A 22,553-nucleotide genomic window follows, 5' to 3' on the forward strand; every position below is an offset into this window, starting at 1 on the left:
ACTGGCCAAACCACAGAAATGATCCAGCATCCCCTGCCCTACCTCACGTGCCTGAATGCTGCTTCTTTACAATAGAACCCTTAGCCTCCCTCCTTCAGGTTAAGATTTATTTAGAGACCTGATCCTATCATGCCCTCGCTTTTGCTAATATCCAATACAGAGCAAAACCCAATTTCCGTAAAGCCACCCTCAAGTTACTCAAGCCCAAATCCTTTAGCAAGCCTTTTCAATTTCCATCTTACCCCCACAGTCTGGGAATTATGAACCTAACACATTCAACTACAAGCCTATTTCCTGGTGGTCTTTGGTTGGGAGGCACTGATACAAGAAAAGTACAAGAACCCCCAATCCAAAAGGCAGAAACAGAGAAACTAACACTGAATAGTTACTTGAGACAGAATTTTCTAGATGCCAGACACACTGCCATTTACTCCTCAAAACCGAAAAAAAAATCATTATTTTCATTATACAGAAGAGAAAAGTGAGGTTGGAAATGGTAAAACGGGAATTAAACACAAATTACTTGAAATTCCTGTTATGTTCTCTTTTCCATGGAATACCCTTCAAACAGGCATACCTGATTACTACATATGTAATGTAGCAATATGCCAGATAAAATACACATTTATCTTCCCTGACCATATACTTTAGTACATAATAGTTAAAATCCTGAAGGGCTTATGATCCATCAGGCACTACATTAAGCTATCATTTAACCCTCTCTACAATCCTATAAGAGAGGGACCAGTAGTTTTGTAAGATATATCACTGAAAAATGGAGGAAATTTTCTCAAACCACACTGATGAGACTCAAAGTGTGGACTCTTAACCATTGGCATAACCTAAATGAAAACATTTCAATATTAAAACAAGAAAGATTTGTCACAAAATAAAGTACAAATCGAGATTTCCTTGAGAGGGATCTTCAGATTATACTGCCAGATCCTTGAGAGAATCAAGTTTCCTCTAGAATATTAAGAATTAAGTACCATACTGTGCCATAACACTTGACATTTTAGATTAGAAAAATAACTTGTCTCAAAATCAAATGAGAAGACAAGTTCTTTATCTTGTAAATGTCTACATGGTTCAAGACAGACTCTTTCACCAAAGGCCTGAGGACGTATCACCTTCTACAGCTACAGCTTCATCTTGAATTTTTCCAGTGCAACACAGAATTTTCTACATCCCTCAAGATCTACTAGCTGATGGCTCTAAGAATAAAGTGGCATCTATAGAATCAAAACAAGCTGAGTTTTTCTATTACACCTTTGTATTGACAGTAACTTCCTTTGCCTACAACTTTAGGGAAACAGGTTTATGAGGCATCACAATAAAGTGTCTTAACGCTTTGTATCATAAGTTTGCCAGTAATTTATAGCCCTAAGAAAATGAAACTATATAAGGTTTTTCTATGTTCACTATAAAGGGAACAGAGTTTGCAGGACTGTATTACCTTTTGGTCTGTGGTTAGCGAATTCACCAGGAACTGGGACTTTAACAGGTGTTGCTGAACTTTGAATGGTCAGCACACTGGGAGTGGCAGTAGCGGAGTTGGCCTTTGGTCTTTGTCTAGGTGCAATTGAGGTTTCTGTTGGTCCAATGGTATCTGTTATTCTACAAGACAAGAATACAATTCATTTCAAATATTTGGATTATTTTTAATATACCATTTGTTCAATAACATCTACTAGTATTTCAGTTGATCCAATGATTACTGAACATCACATTAGTCTTCTTGGCTTCCTTCCAAGTGTCACTCTCAAGAATTACATATCTGGGACCAATACTGTGGCATAGCCCCTCCCTGTGATGCCAGCATCCCATATGGATGCCAGTTCTAGTCCCAGCTGCTCCACTTCCAATCCAGCTCCCTGCTAATATACCTGGGAAAGCAGCGAAAGATGGCCCACGTGCTTGGGCCCCTGCACCCAGGTGGGAGACATGGATGAAGCTCCTGGCTCCTGGCTTCAGGCTAGCCCAGCTCTGGCCACTGTGGCCATTTAGGGAATGAACCAGCAGATGGAAGACCTTTCTCTCTCTCTCTCACTCTCCCCCCCCAACTCTGCCTTTCAAATAAACAAATCTTATTAAAAACTAAATATTTAAGGAAGAAAGGAAAGAAAACTAATTTTCCTTTAAGATGGTACACTGCCATTGACAATCTGTCACTGAAGCTGCCAGAGAAAAGAATACTTTTAAGGAGATGAAATGAGATTGAAGGGGAACAGACAGATACCTTCCCATAAGGATTTGAACAAAACTGACAGCCAACTCTCTGAACTAGTCAGAGAAATAAAAACAGAAAACATAAGAAAATAATCTCTATTGGTTGAGACTCAAGAAATAAAAAGAAAAGAATGCACCTCAGGGATTTTAAAACAAAAGGAGTCAAAAATTTTAGCAGTAAGTGCTACCTGCTCATATTCAACCTCTTGAATTTTCAGATTTGCTTTACTTGAAACACCAAATGGAAATTATATGAAATCCTGCCAACTAGAGCTTAGCATAGGCACCAGATGCAGGTGGTCAAGTACTAAACACATTTGTAAAAGCAAGAAACAGTATATAAGTCTTAGAAGACTGAGATATTTGCCTTTCTTTTTCAGAAAAAAAAAAAAAAAGTCATGTAAAATCTAAACATACCTATCCATCAACTTTGCTTTCTATAAAATCAGTACAAAAACTCAAATACTTTTGAGTAGGGTCAAATGTTCACTTTCCAGCAAGATTTACTAAGTTCCCTCACCACATTTTCAAGTGACTTAATACTTTAACTTTTGCACACGTGATTATTTCATGCACACATCTGCTGCATTATGAACAAGCCCACTGCCGGAATCTATAGTTCTTTCCTAACCCCTCAGGAACCACAAGAGGGAGCCCTGTTAACAACTATCTTTTCAAGAAGAAGGGGAAATGATACCAAAAATACATTACATGTGTATGTGCTATTTTCTAAATGTGACACCTTTTAGGTGAGAAGGATATGGTACAAATCGTATGAAAATTGATCATATATACATGTGTGTATGTGTATACATATAATCAATTTTATCTCATTTTAATGATAATCAAGTATTTACTCAATTCAAACTACAGGCATGGCACTAAGTCCAATCAATGCTGTACCCCCTCTCAGTGCAAGTAATTTATTTATGCACTCTCTCTGTTTAACTCTGTATTCTTTAGCAAGTGGCTAGTGTAGATCACCCTTGACTTTGACTTGTTTCTGATCTAAACTTAAAACAACACACATGAGAACAGCAAACGTTCTGAATAGCATTTTGAAAGTCTGCAGAGGGGCTGGCACTGTGGCCTCGCAGGTAAGGCCACTGCCTGCAGTGCCAGCATCCCATACGGGTGCCGGTTCAAGTTCTGGCTGCTCCACTTCCGATACAGTTCTCTGCTGTGGCTGGGAAAGCAGTGGAGGATGGCCCAAGTGCTTGGGTCCCTGTACCTGCATGGGAGACCCTGAGGAGTCTCCTGGTTCTTGGCTTTGTAAAGGCCCAGCTCCAGCCGCTGCAACCATTTGGGGAGTGAACCAGTGGATGGAAGACCTTTCTCTCTCTCTCTCTCTCTGTAACTGTTTCAAATAAATAAATAAATCTTTTAAAAAAATAAAAAGTCTGCAGAAAGTGTTCAATCTAATGTCTTCAACTTATTTTCCAATGTACCAATCTCTGTAGATAATTACTGATTTCCAGTAAAACACTGCACCACAATGTCTTCCAAGAGTTTACAATACACCTAAGGAAACAGTAGAGAATGGTGAAAATTTAACAAAATATAAGATGGGAAATAACAGGTGTCAAACTAGTGCTGTCAAGAATTTCAGAGGACTAGTTCCACCTTTAACCTAATGGCTAAAGAAGGCTTCAGGTAGAACTGGAGATTAAAAATTTTAAATGATTATAATTTCATTAGATCATGATCTGTGAAGGAAGAGGAAGACAATACCTTGGCAGATTAGCAGAGAGAAGACATAAAAGTGACAGAAATGAAGGGAAGGACGTACGTACTGCATGTGCACTGCTGCGCTGCCTCATCTGCCTACAACAGTCCCAGAGCAGTTTCCTCCGCTTCCTCACTATCACCTCAACAATCTTCCTAAAACGGAGACTTTTCTCCTGTCAAACTCTGCACTGGTTTCCTGTGCAAGGAGAGAGATCCCCAAGACACCTGCCAGGCAAGTACAAAGGCTTCACAGACCCAAGGGCGGATACAGTGTGAGATGGTGAAGGGGCTGCTGAGAAGCACTGACGAGGCGCTGACAACGCACAGCAGGCAGGTAACATCCGTAAGAGCTCTGGAAACATGAGTGATGCAACCAGCTATTGACAGACCCAGTCCCCATCATGCCTTTTACATGAAGAGACACCTAACAATCTGCGGATATTAAATTCCGTACACATTTAAATTTTTCCACGTTCTTCATTGATACTAATAAAGAGTAAACCCATATTACCAATATGCAAAAAGGAATTTAATTTTTAAATATACATAATATATTTGACATATATAAATAAGCACTGGGTTTTTTTATTTTTCTTTAATATGAGAGAGAAACAAAGAGAGAAAGTGAAAGTAAGAGAGAGCTCCTATCTGCTGATTTTTATTCTGCAAATGCCAAGGCTGGGCCAGACTGACACCATGATCCAGGAAGTCAATCCAGATCTAACACGAGGGTAGGAAGAACTCAGTTACTTCAGCCATCACCACTGCCTCTCAGGGTCTGCATAAGCAGGAAGCAGAAGTCAAGAGCCACAACCAGAATTCAAATCCTGGCATTCTGATGTGGGACACGGACACCTTACCTGGTATCTTAACTGCTAGGGTAAACACTTAACCCCAGTACTGTGAATTTTCATTGTACTATTCCATCTGCTTGTAACTGTTTAACTATAACTTGTGTCATGGTGAAAAGACACTCAAATCATTCTTGCTCAGTTGATTCATGTTTTTTTTAATCTATAACTTCTTTGTTAAAAATTTAATTATTAATAAATTCCTTTAAAAACACATATCATAGTAAAACCTAACTGACAAGAGCTATAATAATTCATAATTAGCCCTCAACTGAAACAGCAGTTGCTAATTAAAGCTATGACATAAGTGAGGAAGACTGATGACCATGCTGGAGTACTGGGAGTCAGATACAGCTTCACTTCTTTGTCTCTTCCTCAAGATAGCATTTGAAATTCAAGTGAATGTAGATATTTCTAGAGTGATTTCCTATTCTTTTTATCTATTTAATAATTATTAATTAATTTGAAAGGCAGAGTTACAGAGAGGGGAAGAGAGAGGGAGATCTTCCATCTGCTGGTACATTCCCCAAATGGCTACAATCGCCAGGACTGAGCCACACAGAAGCCAAGAGCCTAGAACTCCATCCAGGTCTCTCACATGGGTGGCAGGGGTCCAAGCTTCTGGGCCGCTGCCCTCTCAGGGGCATTAACAGGGAGCTGGATCAGAAGTGGAGCTGCCAGCCAGGCCACAAACTGCTACCCACAGCAGATAGCAGCTTAGCCCACTGCGCTACTGCAGCCCCCCATATTCTTTGTAAAAGGAAGCCATTCACAAAGGATATTTTAACAATTTCTAAATAACAGATCAATTACAACACATCAAACTACCGAGTACAAAAAAGAATTGATCAGAAGGTACACATTTCTCAGCAGGACATTATTTATAAGTAGAGTAGCTCCTGACTGGCATTCACCTGCTTCTCGGGCTTCACCCCCAACTCGTCTTGTGCTCCAGCCTTGTTGACGCACCAGGGCCACTCTGCTACCCGGATGGCCTTCCTGCTAGAGCTCAGGGCCCAGCCTTCCCAGTGATGAGTCATCCGTCAAGGGAGAGCCCAGCGGGCTGCCTCCACTGAAGCCTTTCCTGTGCTCCCTCCTCCCTGCTCCGTCCTGCCCTCCTCCTCACCCTCAGAAGCTGTGTCAAGTCTGTCAAGCTCTAACATTTACTTGCCAACTGGAATGTGCACTGCTGCTTTTTCTTTGAATTTCCAGTAGCTATATCTTGCACATTAAAGGTATATGACAAGTACTTTTTTTGTCTTTTATGTCAAACAAAACACTGAATAAGATATAATACCAAATAGCTATGACAGAGGAATCTTCCCAAACACAAAAGTTATACCTAATATCTACAATACAGTCCTCCTTATCAACTGGTACAGTTTTTAAAAAAGGAAAAAGATCAATCATTAACATATCAGGTCTCAGCCTCTGAGCCTACATAATATATTTTAAAGCTAATAATGCAATAAACTATGAAGATAATATTTTAAAATATTTCTTAACCAGTCTTAAAAAATACAAAGGTGCTTTTAAAAGTTCATAGGTAATAGAATTAAAAGGTAAGTTTTTTATTATACAAAAAGCTTTTAAATCCCATAAATGAGAGCTTTTCAAAAAGTTCATAGAAATACATGTTACTAAAACACTGTATGGACCAGCGCTATGGCTAAGCCTCTGCCTGCAGTGCCTGCATCCCATATGGGCATCAGTTCCAGTCCTGCCTGCTCCTCTTCTGAACCAGCTCTCTGCTATGGCCTGGAAAAGCAGTGGAAGAAGGTCCAGGGGCTTGGGCCCCTGCACCCACGTGGGAGACCCAGAAAAAGTTCCTGGCTGCTGGTTTCGGATTGGCTCAGCTCCGGCTGTTACGCCCATTTGGAGAGCGAACCAATGAATGGAAGACCTCTCTCTATGTCTCTCCCTCTCTCTGTAACTCTACCTCTCAAATAAACAACTAAATCTAAAAATTTTGAAAATACTATTATGAATTTCAATATTTTTGTACCAAAATAAGCCTTTTTATTCAATTTTCCACGAACATTCTGATCTACACTTGTACTAGTTGTTACAAACTACAAAAAGTCTGTAATAACTATTTTCTCTTCCTAAAATTTACAAAATAAGCGTATTAGCTGTGAAACAAAATTTCCTAAATTTAAGTTGCCATATGCTGAAAAGGCCAACCCCCCATGAAGATCCACTATACCATCACCAGGAAACAATCACTCCTTTATTGCTGAGAGTGAGCAGTTCAAACGGGATGGATGGTAAACCTACAAACTCATAAAAATTCATTTAAAAAAGTTTCTTTCACATCTGCCATCAAAACTAAACCACATGAAATAAGCAACACAGCATTTTTTGTGGATGATGATATTGAACTAATGACACTGCTAGGATTAAAACAAGAAGTATCACCTTTTTTTCAGAAATGCCTTTGCAATGTCAGGACAGCTCGGCCTACCTGGCTTTTATTTGGCTTTTCCTAGCAGCGGCTTCACTAGCAGTCATCGGTTCAGGAAGAGCTGAAGGAATAGGAGAATTCTTGGGAGGAAAAAAAAGTGAGGGTGAACTTTTCATTTTAGTTTCTATTTGAATTGCAGAAGGCTTTAAAAAAAACTTATAAAGGAACTACTTTCACAACAGATTCTTACAAATAATTGATTTATATTTGCCAGAACTAATTTGATAGTAACACTACATATTACATAAATGTCACTTTCATTTTTCATGGAAATCCTTGGAAAATAAGTAGACTATCACTTCATACACTTTATGAATGGGTAAATCTTGGTTAAAAAGAGTGTATTACACTTGTAAATCACCGACTACACTGCACCTTGGCAAAAGAAGCAAACCAAGGCATAAAGTGCTTTTCTAAATATTATAGATAATTTCCCTAGCACTGATGATGGAAGACCTTACTCGTTGGTTTACGCCCAATGTTTGGCTCATAGCAGGTACTCCAAACACTGAATAAAAAACTAAAGAGCCAGTCAAATGTCAAATAATGCAAAAGCTACTATCATTATTAGGATGGTAGGACTGTGTAACTTTCAGTTTTGACAGAGAAAATATTTCATATATATGCTAAGGACTCAAAAATAAAATAGAAAAGTACCACACATTCCTCCCTTTTTCTTGGTGACATAGATTATACATTCTACTTAAAGGAAACCCTATGAAAACAAATTAAGCCAGAATGATCTTTACAATACTGAGAATGGCTTAAAATCACTGATGATTATCTATGAATATTTAACAGCGATTAAAATTAGCAAAGACTTGCCATACACAGTTCATCTGAAGTAGTGAGGTGCACTATGCAGCAGCAAACACAACTCAGAGCCTTTGCATGCTGTTAGCTATTGCCAACTGAGCAATGGTGATGGACTTGGCACTGGGTTTTACATTTATCAGCTATAATTCTTATCACTACTATCCTCACTTTATAGAAAAAGGACATGGATATTAGTAACCTCCCCCAAAGATTTAAAATCAGTCACTCATAAGACAGAATGAAGGCCGGCGCCGTGGCTCAACAGGCTAATCCTCTGCCTTGCGGCGCCGGCACACCGGGTTCTAGTCCCGGTTGGGGCACCGATCCTGTCCCGGTTGCCCCTCTTCCAGGCCAGCTCTCTGCTGTGGCCAGGGAGTGCAGTGGAGGATGGCCCAAGTGCTTGGGCTCTGCACCCCATGGGAGACCAGGAGAAGCACCTGGCTCCTGCTATCGGAACAGCGCGGTGCGCCGGCCGCAGCACGCTACCGCGGCGGCCATTGGAGGGTGAACCAACGGCAAAAGGAAGACCTTTCTCTCTTTCTCTCTCTCTCTCACTGTCCACTCTGCCTGTCAAAAAAAAAAAAAAAAAAAAAAAAGACAGAATGAAAGCCAGGGCTCTCCATTTATGATGCATGTGCTCTTTACACCAAGCTTCCCAAAGACTCTCAGGTAACAGAGCATTTAGCATAATTTTTCATGACATCTTCTGGGAAAAACAAAAGCGAATAATCCTGTTTATTAAATGTTTTAACCCAAACAACTTAATAAACGTAGCCTGTGCTGAGTCAGACAGATGTCACTATGGTTCCCTCGAAAACGTAAAATATGCAGCGATCCCGGAGTCTGCTATAGCTCTCCAAGGTGCCTCAGTGCACACAGTCTGAGAAGTGTGGTTTTACACCAAAAACATAACTGTAAACATGCTAGCAGACCACTTGCCATGGAACAGGTAACTCTCAAAGTTCATAAATCCACACATGATAAAACGAAATTTAAATTCATACAGTACTGGGAAAACTACTTACATTGATGTTGGAGACTGGACAATCCTTTTTGGCAAATTTAAATGCAAAATATGACACCTGAAAAATATCCGGTCTACGTTCTGGATCTGGTTCAAGCATGAATCCTACAAAAATAGATCAAAATGTTAAGAAGTTTTAGTGAACATAGAGATGCAACTTAGGAAATGCTATAGGGATAAAACTTTTTTCTTTCTGTTCCATTCTAAGACCAGTGATATTCCAGCAAACTTTATTAATGTTTATGGAAAATACAGAAACTGCTTGGGTTAAGAAGATTAACCCAAACTAAATAATAGTTCTGTACCAGAAGTAACTGATTACTCTCATATGAAACTGATAAAAACCAAAACTAAAGTTTAGTGAATAGAAAATTATTCAAGAAAGTTTCAAGGTGGTGGTGGATGAGGAGGGAATTCAAAATAAGTTTAACTATTATCTAATATGCTTTTATTAATCTTTAAATGACCCTGAATCAGTGAACAAAAAGCTAAGCTGTACACATTGTAATATATTTAACAAAGCTTGACAAGACTGGCATTACAGTTTTCCAAAAACCTACTTTTTCCCCATGCTGGTGCTCATGATACCTGCTCCAGTTCTGTACCTTAACCTGTCATTCACATCATGACCAAAAATATGCATAGAGTTTGTACATTATAAACAGATTTCACACTAATCTTATAGCATTGCTTGAAATGCCACTTACCTATTTCTTCCTGAACATCTAATTCAAAATTTCTCAAGAACGTAGTTATTTACACTCAATTTTACAATAAAAAATTCATATTGTCCTAAGACAACGCCATGTCTAACTCTGTTTCATTAAGTTCTCATGCTTAAATTATTTTTAAACTATTTGAAATATAGTTTATAGCATTAGATCATCTTGAAGTTTGCTAATAACATAATGTGCAGTTCTAAGCATATAAATGGCTAACATAATTATAAATCAAAATATATTTTTCCTTCAAATTGATGTAATATTTTAAACAACAAATACGTAACGTTTACAATGACACATTAAGCTTATTTTTACTAAAAACACAGTTGTGTGGCAAATGATACTGAGTTCAAGAAACATGGGGATTTACTTGTGAGATCCCATTCTCAGTTTGTTTCATTTTTTTTTTAATTTTTTTTTTTTTTTTTTTTTTTTTGACAGGCAGAGTGGACAGTGAGAGAGAGACAGAGAGAAAGGTCTTCCTTTTGCCGTTGGTTCACCCTCCAATGGCCGCCGCGGTAGGCACGCTGCAGCCGGCGCACCGCGCCGATCCGATGGCAGGAGCCAGGTGCTTCTCCTGGTCTCCCATGGGGTGCAGGGCCCAAGCACCTGGGCCATCCTCCACTGCACTCCCTGGCCACAGCAGAGAGCTGGCCTGGAAGAGGGGCAACCGGGACAGGATCGGTGCCCCGACCGGGACTAGAACCCGGTGTGCCGGCGCCGCAAGGCGGAGGATTAGCCTAGTGAGCCGCGGCGCTGGCCTGTTTAATTTTTGACAGGCAGAGTGGACAGTGAGAGAGAGACAGAGAGAAAGGTCTTTCTTTGCCGTTGGTTCACCCTCCAATAGCCACCGCAGCCGGTGCGCTGCTGCCGGCGCACCACGCTGATCCAAAGGCAGGAGCCAGGTGCTTCTCCTGGTCTCCCATGGGGTGCAGGGCCCAAGCACTTGGGCCATCCTCCACTGCACTCCCTGGCCACAGCAGAGAGCTGGCCTGGAAGAGGGGCAACTGGGACAGAACCGGCTCCCCGACCGAAGCTAGAACCCGGTGTGCCAGCGCCGCAAGGCGGAGGATTAGCCTGTGGAGCCACGGCGCCGGCCCCATTCTCAGTTTTAACAATATAAAAGCCCTCCATGTAACTCAATTTCATATATTTAAAATGAAAGCACATCACTAAGATTTTTATCATTTTATCCTCATGGTTATGTTGAAATAACAAAAAAAACATTTTAATTCTAGTATTAACTACTTTGTATTCAACTTCATCCCAGAAAAGATTTCAGCAACTTACCAAGGTCTATTTATTTAATTACCCAAAATAAATCATGTTTTATCTCGATACACACATTTTAAAAGTAACAGCAGCATAAAAATTAATTTACTCAAATAAATTTAATCGTGCTTTTTAACAAAAGTATTCATAATTTTAAAAGCCAATCAAATCACAAAAAAATCTATCAAATTCACAAATTTATGATCATAGTCTTCTAGTCCAACAAATTTATTTGGTTTTAAATCCAATTTCAAGAGTAGCTATTACAAATAGTCTTTCTTTAGGGACTTGAAGTGGTAGATAAAACAGAGTCTTTTAAAGGTAAGAGAAATTTAGGACTAACAGAGAAGTAAGGAGGGTGAAGCGAACAAGATAATGAGGTCAGTAAAGAAACTGGATGATTTGCTGCTAAATGCAGGCCCAAATTTGAGCTCTCTACTTTCTAGCTGTCATAATAAATAGGGCAACGTGATACATTGCATGAACCACTGTGTCCAAAACAAAACAGTGCTAAGGAAAACACACAATTCTTAATCCTAAAAAGCAGAGCGAATTCACCCTCGAGTCTTTCCAAAGATGGCTGACACAGAGTGAGACATCAGTCAAGAATTCCACTGAGGGATACAAGGTCCTGTCTCACACTCTTTCAGAGGGGCCTTCTGGAGTGACACCTAACAAGTTCAGCAAGAGCCGTTCCACAGGGGTAGAGAACGGTATAGTACAAGAATACACTTCCCAGGGCCGGTGCTATGGCATAGCAGGTTAAAGCCCTGACCTGAAGAGCCAGCATTCTAGTCCCAGCTGCTTCTCTTCTGATCCAGCTCTCTGCTATGGCCTGCGAAAACAGTAGAAGATGGCCCAAGTCCTTGGGCCCCTGTACCCACGTGGGAGACCGGGAAGAAGCTCCTGGCTCCCAGCTTCAGATCAGTGCAACTCCCGCCGTTGTGGCCATCTGGGGAGTGAACCAGCAGACGGAAGATCTCTCTATCTCTATCTCTTTCTCTGTAACTCTTTCAAATAAAAAAAAATAAATTAAAAAAAAAAAAAAGAATACACCTCCCGAGTGGCCTAGCTCAAACAAAAACTTTTTTAAAAATATAGAGCACAAAGATCCTTCAGGCAATTCTACACAGTTTTTCTTTCACAGTAGTTGAGAAGTACGGGAGAAATGAACAGATTTGAGATTTTATGTCCTAAGCAATGTTGATACAGGTAATTTTCTCTCAAGTTAAGAACAAGACCACAGCTTCCAACGATCAACTAGTCAGGTTTGAGGTAGAATTGACATTATTTTATAAAGAAGTAAAAGGTTCTGGTTCCTGTTCACATATATGACAGTACTCCTGCTAAAACCAATTTAGTTTATCTAACTGTAAGGATCCCAACTTCCGTGATAGAAAACCAACATATAAGGTCATGACTAGTATCTTCTGTAATGAAGTAGATTAGAAAATATTGGAGTGTATTAATGTGGTAAGCATAAGCAGTATTCCATGAACTGTGTGTGTGTAGTAGTAGCAGCAGTAGCAGCAGCAGCTGCAGTAGCTCATACCAAAATGTATGATTTAAACTGGATCACAATAAAAAAAAAAGTCTGATGGGGCAGGCATTTGGTCTAGATGTTAAGAAACTGTTCAGGACACCTGCAACCCAAATCAGATTGCCTGGATTTGAGTTTTGACTCTGTTCCTGATTCCTGCTAATGCCACTCAGGACGTAGCAATCATAACTCAAGAACCTGGGTTCCTACCACTCAGGTGGGAGAAATGGATAGAGCACCTGGCTCCCAGCTTTGGCTTAGCTCAGCCCTAGCCACTACAGGCTTTTGTAGAGTGAACTAGGGAATGGGGATGCACTCTTTTTCGCTCTCTGGCCCCTTCTCAAATAAAACTAAGAAAAAACAATATTGAGGCCAGTGTTTTGGCATAGCAGGTTAAGCCAAAGCCTGCAATGCCAGAATCCCTTATAGGCATAGGTTCATGTCCCAGCAGCTCTACTTCCAATCCAGCTCACTACTGGTGGCCTGAGAAAAGCAGCAGAAAATGGCCCAAGTGTTTAGCCTCTGCCACCCACATGGGGGACCCAAATAAAGCTCCTGGCTCTGGATCTGGGTCTGGTCCAGCACCAGCCATTGTGGTCATCTGGGGTGGAGGTGGAGGGCAGCAGATGGAAGATCTCTTCCTCTCTCTCCCTCTAACTCTGGTTTTCAAAATAAATACATCTTAAATAATAATGACAATAATAAAGTTTGAAACTATTGTCCTAGTATATTGCCATACATCACCTCTAACCCTGTAACTCAATTCTTCCCCACGTGAAAGACAATGATTTATCTAATTTAACTGTTGGACTAGAAAAAAGAATTAAGTGCATCCATTCACCAATCTCTGCCGCTCCTTCTTTCAGAACCACTTACTTGCCAAACATACAGGTTCTCTGCTAAACTGCTTTTGGCAAGTGGCTTTCTTCTGCGAAAGAACGCTGGTTTCCCAGCACTGCTTCACTCAGTAAGAGTGAAGGCGGGGCTCAGTACGGAATAACAGGCCTATCTAGCTTCACATGCTAATTTCATTCTGCATTCTCCTTTACCAGGAGGTTGAATATCCCTCACCAAAAATATCTGAGACCCAAACGGTTTCAGATTTGTTTTTGTTTTCATACATATGCTGAGATTTCTTAAGAAGTGGGACCACGTCTAAACATGAAACTCATTTATGTTCCATATATACACAGAGCCCAAAGTAATTTTACACATGAGGTCGGATATGAAATTTTCTACATGTGGCATCATGTTGGTACTAAAAGAGTTCTGAATTTTGGAGGATTTCAAATTTCACTTTCCAGATTAGAGATATTCAACCTATAATAAGGTTAACTGCTGCATCACATGAGCTCCTATGCCCATCTCCAATTTTGCTCTAAATTCAAAGTATGAAAACACTAGCAATCACACCAAACACCAATTGGCAAAAATACAACTGCTTTTTTTCTTTGAGTATTCTGAAATTGAATACTAATAGCCATTACAAAAGAAAAAAGACATCTTGGTAATGGATTGCAAAATGTATCCCTAGAGTCCTAAATGATGTAATCTTTTTTTTTTTTTTACAGATAAAGTTAGACAGTGAGAGAGAGAGACAGAGAGAAAGGCCTTCCTTCTGTTGGTTCACCCCCCAAATGGCCACTACGGCCTTCGCGCTGCACAGATCCGAAGCCAGGAGCCAGGTGCTTCTTCCTGGTCTCGCACACAGGTGCAGGGCCCAAGCACTTGGGCCATCCTCCACTGCCTTCCTGGGCCACAGCAAAGAGCTGGACTGGAAGAGGAGCAACCGGGACAAAATCTGGCGCCCCAATCGGGACTAGAACCCGGGGTGCCAGCGCCACAGGCAGAGGATTAGCCTAGTGAGCCACGGCACCAGCCATAAATGATATAATCTTGAAGACAGAGATATCAGCTTTAACACAACTAAACATTGGGTCATTTCAATCAATGACAACCTCAGTTTTAAAGTAGTTAGTCCAAAGCCACCTACAATAATTAACTCATGTTCAGGGTTTTATTAACTCCTACTTCATAATTTAAAAAACCCACTTCACCTAACGCTGGTAAAAGACACTGAAAAGAACATAAAAATGATAATACATTTCATATGCATTTATGGAAGGCTCCGTATTATTAAAAATGCCCACACTGCCCAGAATTATCACCACATTCAATGCAATCCTTATGAAAATGCCCATTACATTTTTCGCAAAATTAGAATAATCCTAAAATTAATATAGAATCAAACAAGGCTCCAGCCAAAGTATTCCTGAGCAAAAAAAAAAAAAAGCAATAAGCATTACACTGATTTTAAAAAACACTACAAAATTACAATAATTATAACAGCATGGTATCAGAATAAAAATAGTGACAAAGACCAATGCCACAGAACTAAGACCCTTTAAGCCAACTTACACATTTACAGCCAAATCATCCACAACAAACACTAGAGAAAGGACAGTCTCCTCAATAATCAGTGCTGGAAAAACTGGATATCCACATGCAGAGGAATGAAACTAAGCCCCTATCTTTCTCCCTGTGTAGTAAAATCAGCTCTAAATGGATTAAAGCCCTACATGTAAGACCTGAAACTTTGAAACTACTGAAGAAAACACACTAAGAACACTTCAGGACACTGGAAGGGCAAACATGTGTTAGATCAGATCCCAACAGCATAGGAAACAAAAGCAAAAACAGACAAGTGGAATTTTACTAAACAGCTTCTGCACAACAAAGGAAACGATCAAGCTGAAGAGACAATCTAGGGGCAGGCTCCTTGGCGCCTGCAGCACAGGCATCCCATATGGGCACTGGTTCTAATCCTGGCTGCTACTCTTCCCATCCAGCTCTTTGCTGTGGCCTGGGAAAGCAGCAGAAGATGGCCCAAGTCCTTGTGCCCCTGCACCCACATGGGAGACTGGGAAGAAACTCCTGGCTCCTGGCTTTGGATCGGTACAGCTCCGGCCATTGCAGCCACCTGGGGAGTGAACCAACAGAAGGAAGACCTTTCTCTCTGTCTCTCCTTCTCACTCTCTGTAACTCTACCTCTCAAATAAATAAATAAAATCTTTAAAAAAAAAGAGAGATAATCTGAAGAATAGAGGAAAATATTTGGAAATTATATATCAAATAACTCAATAGCAAAAAATATTAAGAATAGGTAATAAATCTAAACTTTCTTCAAAGCAAGACATACCAATGGCCAAATAAGTACTTGAAAAATGTTCATCTTCAAGGAAATGCAGTGAGAAACCACCTCATTCCAGTTACACTGGCTGTTCGCAACAGACAAGAGACAACAAACTCCGGCAAGGATGTGGAGAAAGTGGAACCCTTGCCCACTGCCAGTAGAAAAGTAAATTAATATGGGGCCAGCGCTGTGGTGCAATGGGTTAAAGCCCTGGCCTGAAGCGCCAGCATCCTATATGGGCACGGGTTCTAGTCCCGGCTGCTCCTCTTCCAATCCAGCTCTCTGCTATGGCCTGGGAAAGCAGTAGAAGATGGCCTAATTCCTTGGGCCCTGCACCCACGTAGGAAACCAGGAAGAAGCTCCTGGCTTCAGATTGGCACAGCTCCGGCCATTGCAGCCAAATGGGCAGTGAACCAGCAGATGGAAGACCTCTCTCTCTCTCTGCCTCTCCTCTCTCTGTGTAACTCTGACTTTCAAATAAATACATAAGGGGCCGGCGCTGTGGCGCAGCAAGTTAATGTCCTAGCCTGAAGTGCTGGCATCCCATATGGGTACTGGTTCAAGTCCCGGCTGCTCCACTTCCAATCCAGCTCTCTGCTATGGCCTGGGAAAGCAGTGGAGGATGGCCCAGGTCCTTGGGCCCCTGCACCAGTGTGGGAGACCCAGAGGAAGCTCCTGGCTCCTGGCTTTGGATTGGCACAACTCCGGCCATTGCAGGCAATTGGGGAGTGAACCATCAGATGGAAGACCTCTCTTTCTCTCTCTCTCTCTCTCTCTCTCTCTCTCTCTCTCTCTCTCTCTGCCTCTCCTCTCTCTGTGTAACTGACTTTCAAATAAATACACCAATGTTTAAAAAAAAGTTAGAAGTTTTGAATGTTAACACCAAAAGAAATGATACCTATTTGTAGAGACAGAAATAGTTCAATTGATTTGAACATTAACGATGTACACACATATTAAAACATAACACGGCACCCCATAAATGTTAACAATTTTTGTAAGAGTTAAGGTAAAATACCGTACTATCAAATTAAAATATGCCCTTGGAGAGGAGCAGATTAAGGGAAATGTATGTCCATTTCAGCCAAAAGTGGTGTCACGTGATTAAGTCTAAAAACAAAAGCACACCCTTGCTTACTCAACTTTAATGTTATGTGAATCATCACAAGACCATTACCACTGACCCTGATTCTACCACAAAGATAAAATCAAGTTCTAAAAACATTTACTACACAGAAATAAATGGATATTTTTTTGCTCAACTTAACTGTGTAAATCTTTCTACTGACACAAACACCATCAATCCAAGCTGAGAACACAAAATAGTCTCAGCATTGAAAGAAGGATATGATTAAACCAACACAGTATTTCCTACTGAGCTATCAGACAATTCTGGGTAAGAAACATTTATGTAAGGCTGCTGAATTAATTATGTTTATTCTAATAATGTAGAAAAGTACAACATTGCTGCATATTCCAACAAAAATAGCAGCTAAAGGAGCTGCTGTTACTGCTATAGTAGCAGCCAAGTCATACTAGGATTTAATCAAGGACCCAAGCCAAAAATCAAATAAAGTAGTTACCATTCAAGTTACACAAAACAATGGATCCATGCCTGGGTCTACACAAAAGTCGGTATTTCAAGTCTAACAGCTGAATGAATTTAAAAGGAAAATGCTTTAAACAGAAGTCTCAAAAGAATTTCCCTGCTTAAAATTTGTTGAATTTTTTTGTCCTTCCATAGAGACACTTTTTTTCTTCCCCAAACTTGGTGACCTACAGATACATTTTAATAATTTACTTGAAAAAGGAAACATCACCCTAATTTTCCAACCATAAATATTCAAGCATTAATTTGTTATTCCGTTAAGCTACCAGAGATCATTATAGAAGCTTACATATCAGACACATATGCCCCACATATCTTACTCTGTGGAGTTGAAATAAAACCAAATATAACAGCTAACATTATGTCCAATCATAACTAAAACACTAAGTGGCATTATAAATATGCCATGATAAGGGTGAACATTTGGCCTACCTACTAGTTAAAACACTGGTTGGTATGCCTGCATCCACATTGGAGTGGCTGGGTTTGAGTCCTGGCTCTGCTCCTGCATCTAGCTTCCTGCTAATAGAGATTCTGGGAGATAGCAGGTGATGACTCAAGTAGTCGGTCCCTGGCATCCATGCCGAAGACCTGGATACAGTTCCTACCCCCAACTTCACCTGACCCAGCCCCAAATATTATAGGCATTTGCGGAGTGAACCAATGGATAACAGCTCACTTGCTCACCCTCTCTCTCATCCCTCTCAAATTTAAAAATATATACATGTTTTATATGGTCCTGGTAAACATCCCTAGAAATTATTGTTCAGATCCCTGTCTCTCATCTCCCCAACTGATAACCCAGAGCCAATGACTGAAAACCTCCACAGAAATTCCACCCTCATTTTCAGTTTCTTTTCAAATATATGTTACTGGATCTTTAGTGGATGAGGTATAGCTGAAAGATTGGCCATGAAGTGACAATCACTGGAGCTGGCTGACAGGCACATGAAAATATACTGCACTATTTTACTTTTATATTACTATGCATTTTTAAATTTCCATATAATTTTAAGTATATTAAACCAAGGAAGCAAATACTTAGTTTCCCACAAAATAGGTATTGAAAATTTTAAACTTGGCCGGTGCCACGGCTCAATAGGCTAATCCTCCGCCTGCGGCGCCGGCACCCGGGTTCTAGTCCCGGTTGCTCCTCTTCCAGTCCAGCTCTCTGCTTGGCGGCCCGGGAGTGCAGTAGAGGATGGCCCAAATCCTTGGGCCCTGCACCCGCATGGGAGACCAGGAGAAGCACCTGGCTCCTGGCTTTGGATCAGCACAGTAGCCTGGCCGCAGCGGCCATTGGAGGGTGAACCAACGGAAAAGGAAGATCTTTGTCTGTCTCTCTCTCTCTCTTACTGTCCACTCTGCCTGTCCAAAAAAAAAAATTAATCTCAATAGATAAGCTATTAAGTGCTAAGATAATAAATAAAGTAATAGTGAGTGAACAGATCCAAAGTGGGGGGAGGAAGGGTAAGAAAAACAATCTTAGTAGTCAGACAATCATTTAAGAGTATATTCTGGGGACCAGCACTATGGTGTAGCAGGTAAAGCTGCCACCTGAAGCACTAGCATCCCATTTGGGCGCTGGCTCTAGTCTCAGCTGCTCCACTTCCAATCCAGCTCTCTGCTACAGCCTGGGAAAGCAGTGGCAGATGGCCCAAGTCCTTGGGGCTCTGCACCCACATTGGAGACCTGGAAGAAGCTCCTGGCTCCTGGCTTCCAATCAGCACAGCTCCGGCCATTGTGGCCAAATGGGCAGTGAACCAGCAGATGGAAGACCTCTCTTTCTGTTTCGGCCTCTCCTTCTCTCTCTGTGTAACTCTGACTTTTAAATAAATAAATAAATCTTTAAAAAAGAAAAAAAGAGCATATTCTGTGGGACCGGTAATGTGGTGTAGCAGGTAAAGCCGTCGCCTGTAGTGCTGGCATCCCATATAGGATGGGCACAGCTCCAGCCGTTGCAGCCATTTAGGGAGTGAACCAGGGGATGGAAGACCTTTCTCTCTCTCTCTCTCTCTCTCTCTCTCTCTCTCTCTCTCTGCCTGCCTCTCTGTAACTCTGCCTTTCAAATAAATAAATAAATCTAAAAAAAAGAGTATATTCTGGAACACATCATAATTTGTAATAGCCTTTGACAGATCCACCATCAACACAACAAGACCAAATTCTGCTTCACAGCACTCAATACCCCGATAAAAAGGAAAGCAGATGTCCTGTCCCTTACTCAAGAAGCCAGAAATCAAGTCAGCTCAGGAAGAATTATATGATGTTATCAGTAGCAGCTGTAGCAATAGTAATGACAGCAGTACTAAGGGTCATCTCTCACTAAGCACTTCAACACACTAAGAAGCACTTTGTATAATTCACTGAAGTCTCACAACAACACTAAGATTAATATATTCACTCTAGAAGTAGGGACACTGAGATAAACAGAGGAGCCCAATGTTCTATACTAAGTAAGTAAAAGAACAGATGCAAACTCAGGCTGTTTGGCAGTAGAGGCCTTGCTCATAATCTCTACAATGTAATTCCTCAACCACCTCCTAATATGAGAGCTAAAAGAAAGTGAGGCAGCCAGCCTTCTCTTCACTCTTCGTAACGTTCAGTAATCCTGTGAGTTATGTTTCTCACTCACTTCCAAATGCTCTCTAAATTGTTTTCAACTCTTGGACCCAAAATGTAAAGCGCTTTTCTCCTCATCTCACATACCACTCCCATTACTTGTCTACTGGTAAAGTTAACAGGAGCTACAAAGAAAATTAAGACATTTAATTCTGTTGCTTTTAAGAAAAAAAATCCTACAAGAAAGAAAGATTAATACATAATCATAGCCCCTTTACCTACCTTAGTGATAATCAAAAATACATTCAAATACTTAGGTAATTATCAAGCATACAGTTATTAACAAGATCTGTGATGACCATTTTCAAAAATTGTGGATGGTATAAAATTGATACTAATAATATTATCATCAATACTAAAAAAGATATATCTTTTTATGCTTTATCTTATGCTTATCATAAGTTCAATTATGATTAAAATATTATACTTAGAACAAAGTAGTAGTATAGTTACCGTGATTTATAAAAAGGACTGCAATAAAAGTTTAAGCATCAGTTAGCCAGAACATACAACAGGCAATTCCTCAATCATAAGCATTTCAAGTAATCAGAATCCTTTCATATTTTTACTGCCCTAAATTCTGGAGAGAAAGCAACTAATTTAGTTTAAAGATGGGATTAAAGGTCTAACATTTACTCAAGCATACAATCAATGTTTGTTTTCCCTTTCAAAAAAAATTAGTCTGGAAAATGGAATGCTAAAAAAAGCAGACATGAGGGGAAAAATAACAATGCTGAAGTGCACAATTTACAAATTACAACTTTGTTGGGCATGTGGGCATTTGGCTTAAGGTTTAAGACTCTGCCCCTTGGAATACCAAAACACCCCATCAGAAAGCCTGGGTTTGAGTCCCAGGACCATTCTAGATTCCAACTTCCTGACAATATTCATCCTAGAAGGCATTAGCTGGTGACTCAAGTAGTTGAGTCCCTGCCATTCACAAGTGAGACCCAAACTGAGTCCTGAGATTTCCTGGCTTTGTACTAGGTTCGGCTTGCCCCAGCCCATGGGCAGGCACAGGCACAGGCATTTCAAGATCAAATTAGGGAATGAGAGTCCTCTATCTCCACCTGTCTCTCTCTCTCTCTTTCTGCTCTCAAATATTTTTTTAAAGTAAAAACAAAATAAAAACTATACAACTTTATCACCAAAGGATGAAACAAATCTTTAAACTTGGGCCAGGGAAGGTAAGTTGGACTGCCAGGCAGGCAACTTAACTTGGTGGCAGGGTGCCACAAGTATATAAAAGCACATCAAAACAAGGTTAGTAGATTCTCCACCAAAGAAGATAAAAGTGGAGCCCTGAGGCTACTTACTAAGCAGGCAGCCATTTCCAAGCTAAGAGGTAGTTCTTGGGGAGTAAACCCCAGGAACAAACAATTCATATTGTCAAAACAGAGCTAAACGTGTTCATGACAGTGCAGCAGCCAAGTTTAGGCTATTTCCTTTGCTCTGAAAAGTTACACCACTACCTTCCCCACCCCATTGTTCTGTATCTTAAGACAAACATTCCACATGAACCATAGTAAATCTGGAGTTAAACTGACATAATTATCCAACTTCCAATTCACTATGAATAAACTGACATCACAGAAATAAATGACTGTGCATTGAATAAGTGTGCTAAGGAGACTAGATTTTATTTAGTGCTCCTTTCTTTTGGCCAACTTTTTTACCTTTTACTTGGAGTGCTTATCCTTTTATCATTTATACAAGCTTCATAATTACAAAGATTAGCCACCTATCAAATGCATAACGAGTATTATTTTCACTTATTATTTAGTATTGACTGAAGAGTCTGAGGGAACTTCTGGTGGGTTAAAGACACATGTCAATTGATTAATCTTTTCTTCTATAGCAGTTCCTAGAGTCCTATAAAAAATTCACATTGATTTTCTTCAAGCACATTGTGTTTTATCTTTTATCTTTAAGTATTTGATTTACCTGAAATTTAACACAAAGAATGAGACACAATCCAGACTCATTTTCTGTTCAAAAATGGATAAAAAATTTTTCTGTTTCCATTTATTTTTCTTCAGAGTTGAAATGCCATCTTAATCATTTAAACATCAAATGTATTTAAATTGACCTTCTATTCCATTTAGCTGTAGGCTACAACAGAAGGTACTTAAAATGCAGAGAAAGAGATACTTTAAACAGTGCTGGGAGGCACCAGTTAAATACTGCACCTTTCTAATATACTTTAGTATTTGATGGTTCTCTCTTCCTCTCAAAACATTTTCCAGATATTTTACCATGTACAAATATAAAGCATTAAGTTATAGGATTTATCTAAGTGGCCCAAAAACAAACAAACAAAAAAAACTTAATGGAGGTTGGAAGGAAAACAGAATTTTTTTAGGAATTGGAGGGCCTGCCAGCCCACCCCTTCTGAACTTACATTCTGGTTGCTTTATATTAATCCCTACACAATCAATAGGATATAGACATTTAAAAGGGTAGGATGATAAGCTACAATATAA

The 22,553-nt window shown here is 40.1% G+C and overlaps 1 protein-coding gene across 2 annotated transcripts in view; it reads right to left on the minus strand.

The window, feature by feature from the left end:
* The window catches only part of BMP2K (BMP2 inducible kinase), a 157,009-nt gene that overhangs the window by 49,021 nt on the left and 85,435 nt on the right, over positions 1–22,553 (minus strand). For both annotated transcript variants that reach the window (XM_062198614.1, XM_062198613.1), the window contains exons 8-10: positions 9,114–9,217; positions 7,273–7,352; positions 1,457–1,617 (exon numbers count right to left, since the gene is read on the minus strand). In XM_062198614.1, the coding sequence (XP_062054598.1) occupies positions 1,457–1,617; positions 7,273–7,352; positions 9,114–9,217 (345 nt within the window). The remainder of the gene's footprint in view (positions 1–1,456; positions 1,618–7,272; positions 7,353–9,113; positions 9,218–22,553) is intronic.

The sequence above is a fragment of the Lepus europaeus genome, chromosome 8 (genome assembly GCF_033115175.1).
Source record: "Lepus europaeus isolate LE1 chromosome 8, mLepTim1.pri, whole genome shotgun sequence".
Classification (NCBI taxonomy): domain Eukaryota; kingdom Metazoa; phylum Chordata; class Mammalia; order Lagomorpha; family Leporidae; genus Lepus; species Lepus europaeus.